This window comes from Colias philodice, chromosome 5 (genome assembly GCF_061535455.1).
Source record: "Colias philodice isolate Cphi_HAF_F1 chromosome 5, ilColPhil1 Martin Lab GWU primary, whole genome shotgun sequence".
In the NCBI taxonomy this organism is placed as follows: domain Eukaryota; kingdom Metazoa; phylum Arthropoda; class Insecta; order Lepidoptera; family Pieridae; genus Colias; species Colias philodice.
The window spans coordinates 10,296,758-10,300,798 of record NC_143090.1 but is presented as its reverse complement, the minus strand read 5'-3'; the positions used below and the strand labels follow the sequence as shown (position 1 = coordinate 10,300,798).

General features: G+C 34.5%; 1 protein-coding gene across 1 annotated transcript; it reads left to right on the top strand.

The window, feature by feature from the left end:
• The first annotated feature begins 447 nt into the window (after positions 1–447).
• On the top strand, positions 448–3,054 carry LOC149488622 (uncharacterized). The gene is made up of 2 exons (XM_089695749.1): positions 448–640; positions 1,076–3,054. Exon 2 carries the CDS (start codon positions 1,789–1,791, stop codon positions 2,503–2,505), a length of 717 nt encoding a protein of 238 aa, XP_089551875.1. The 5' UTR covers positions 448–640; positions 1,076–1,788; the 3' UTR covers positions 2,506–3,054.
• Positions 3,055–4,041: the final 987 nt, after the last annotated feature.

The window sequence follows — 4,041 nt, the reverse complement described above, 5'->3', positions numbered from 1 at the left end:
AATATTATATTGGCATCAGCCAAGCAAAATATATAATATTAGGTATATACCTAAGTCGGAGGTCAGAGACAACACAGCTGCGCATAGTTAAATATATTAGACAATATACTATATACGTACTGAAATGTTTTTATACCAGTGAGCTCTTGCGATCAGGTGAACCACTGTAGATCAGAGGAGCACACATTAATAATTTTTTTATTTCACTATTTTATTTTTTTTTAGTTGAAGACCTTACGAATTTTGATCTTCCTCTGCCTCGATGGATTCATGCCGACTCATCTCTCATAAATCATATTACTATTATGATTTCTAGAAATATTTCATAACGCAGAAAAAAATAAATTAAAAATGCATAGGTATAATAATAAAGAACGTACAAGCACGAAGCCTGGGCGCCTGGCAACAAATATCATTCAAGCTAAATTTGGCATTTGACAGTGACAATTGACAAGACGCTTTCGTGTTTTGTTTTTTCTTTTTGTATACAAGAAGAATATTCATAATTACAAGATCTAATTTCTTTTAAATAATTTATAGACTAATGATACCTATATGAAATAAGATATTTAATATGGCTAAATGAAATTTTGAAGCTTTCTTCCGATACTTTTTATTAACGATATTGGATCGACTTCTGGTAAGTAACTTTGACTAAATATCCTTTAACCTTTGATATTTAACTAGTTGAATATTGTGTGTTTTAAAAACAGAATATGTGTATGTATGTTATTATTTATCGGTTGACTATTTAACATAGTCCCAACTTTCCTTTGAAGTTACCTAGTTACTGTGTTTAAGCTTAACTTTAACTTGATTAAGGCATTCAATGAAATTAATAAAATAAAAACATTTATTCTTATTTAATAACAACTGTTTTAATATTAAAGCGATGCTTCTAGATCAAAATAAATAAGTATTAGTGCAGCACAAATTATTGCATGCCTTTTCAAACGCTTAATAAACAAATCATACCTATGCAATAACTCTTGGAATAGGCAACTATGAACACACTAAGATTAGTTTTTTTATTTATTTTATTTAAACATACAGCAGTTCAATCTGTTTGTTGCAGACATAAGTCTCCAAGCTAAGAAAGAAAAGAAAGTCCCTGGATCTTAGAAATAGTTATCTTATGTTAATAACTAAACCTGAGGATATCACTACAACTTTTCTTCAATGGCAAGTTGTAAAAAGTTGTAAATGTCTTGCAATACATTTCAACTTTATTGACTGAGCTGTAGTTTAGGACTTGCATATAACCAATTACGAATTATTCTTATCGGACTATTACTAATTTTGGACTGTGTGGTAATGTATGTTACTTTGGTATAATACTCATGCTTTTCTTGGTCTTAAAGAAGTTGTACTGTTCCTTGTTGCTATACTAGATATAGTCACAGGTATTCTCAATTCAAACTCAAACTCAAATATTATTTATTCAATTAGACTCCTAGAAGAACTTTCTAATCGCCATAGCATAGTTTTACTATTTACCACCGATTTGGAAAGCTGTGTCTACCGAGAACAACCTGCCAGAACTCTGTATTCTTATAAATACATATCATTTACAATAATTATTATATTGTAATTTGTTTAGTACAATATTTTAAACAATTATTATCTTTAATGTATTTGTTTGCATAAACTACACGTATGTCACATACACTTCGGTATAATTGTAGCTAGTAACAATTAATTTGAAAATTTACCTATGTAAGTATTTATGAGAAAAAATTGAGAGACCCAATATTGTTGTGTGGCTCAGTAAAAAAAAGAGCAAAAGCTATGGAAGAGCGGGATGAACAAAAGGAAAATGAAGATGCCACCAAAGCTACTTATTCAGGTGCCATGGAGGCACTAGAAGCTTGTCAAGAGCTTTTATCATCTATGAAAAAGCATAAGATGCAGACGCGGCAAAAAAAACGTGAGCTTTCTAACAGTAGTGAGAGTAGTGACAGCGAATCAGAAGACGAACAAGATGAAACAAAAGGTCGTAAACGAGTTACGAAAGAGTCAGCTGTGGACCGAGAGCACCGGCTAAGCGTGATTCGTGAACGTCTAGCAAATGAAACTCCTAAACAACGGGAACATCGACTTGGGCTAATTCGTAATCGACTTGCTAATGAAACTCCTGAGCAGCGTGACCACCGCCTTGGTTTAGTCCGTGATCGTCTAGCAAAGGAAACCCCTGAGCAGCGAGAACATCGTCTTGGTTTGATCCGTGACCGCCTTGCAAAGGAAACTCCCGAGCAGCGAGAACGTCGACTAGGGCAAATTCGTAATCGACTTGCGAATGAAACACCTGAACAGCGTGAACATCGACTAGGCCTAATTCGTAAACGACTTGCCAATGAGACACCTGAGAAGAGGGAACATCGCCTAAGTTTGATTCGTAAACGACTTGCTAATGAAACTCCTGAACAAAAGGAACATCGACTAAACCTAATTCGTATTCGTCGCGCTAAAAAAGCTGAACAAAAAAAGCAGTCACAGAGTATGTAGATACGTTCCTATGTTAATTATTTACTCTATCATACTATAATAGAGTAACCCCAATAAATTCTTAATATTTTCGTGGGCTCGTTTCTTAGTCGTTATCCCTATATATATTTTTTTATGGAAGCTTTAGTAGATCTATGTTAAACTTAACAGGGAAGCGCAGGTTCGGTGGGGAGCGGTCCACCTTTTGAGTTGTGTTGGTGACTTATGCTATCTTTCGATTTGTTTCCAATTACGTTTTAAATCAATACTCTGCACAAATAGTTATCTCATCCTTAAATAGAAACCTCAACATAATCACTGACGTAATCGCAATATTTCTTTGTACACTGCAAAAATACCTATCATAAGTACAAAAATCCTACGCTTATTAGTTCTACATTACAATTATTTCTTTATCCTTCATTCAAAACCCAGGGAACATCAGCTAATAGCATAAATCTTATGAATACGGCCGTCATCCGGTTGAATTTGCTATTCGATTGAATGACTAGCGTGTTGATTGAATGAAATATTTATCAAGAAATACCTACATCGTCAGATCAGTTAGAATATAACTATAAAATACCATTAATTAGCAAATTCTTTACTCGATAAACAATTATCAATAATTTGGAACAATCCACTGTACTCAAATAGTTCGACTAAACCGTACTTAGAATTATAAATTGATCAAAATAATCGTGAAAATCATTCAGATTTAGTCCAAAGCTATTTATTTTGTTAAATTCGATAACGAACTAGAACAAAGGCGTTTCATTCCGCGGTGACATGCTCAATTGCGTCTCTTGTGTTGTGCCATTTTCCGACCGACCGCCGGCTCAGCTTGCCGGAAAATAGACTGACTCGCTGCAAAACCCATTTCGAAGGTATCAAAGGTGGACAAATCGATACAGAGTAGGTACCTATAGAGAATTAACAAGGTTGAAGTGCCATTGCAATTATCTGTCACGTAATGCAGTAAGGCGACGATTTTGGTATCTCTCTAAGTTTTACTTTTGATACGTGCGCTCGGCACACACGCTCTATTTTTATTTGAATTGTATACATTTCTCTTAGTAGGTACTAAAACTACCCACATTTGCATTTTGCTAGCTTTGCTGTTGACTAACATAAATACTATGGAGTCTATAGGATTACTTTACCGATTTCCTTCACCAAAATGTCAAAGATGTCTCCATTCAATTGTTAACAAGGGATGAGGAATAGAGTGATTTCAATCATTTCCTTAAGGTTCAGTAACATTACATAATAAAGAAAACATGACAAAATATACGTTAGACCCTTATCATGGGGGATGACAAGTGACATCTGACCGAACCCGGGTAGTGGGTACATGCACTACGGGAACCCGGTAAAATTGAGGAACACATTTTTATTCTTGCTGTTTATAGATGCCTGTATGGAGAAGGAAGTACATCTTTAATTAGTCGTCTTATCATTAGATAACTTCGTAAGCTGCTTCACATAATGTTGGGTAAGACTGCCGCCTAAGCCATTGCTTTACATATCTAGGGTATTTCAAGAAATATCAAACTT

Excerpts from the sequence above, each read along its gene's own strand:
- LOC149488622 (XM_089695749.1), top strand. The coding sequence starts at position 1,789 with ATGGAAGAGCGGGATGAACAAAAGGAAAATGAAGATGCCACCAAAGCT.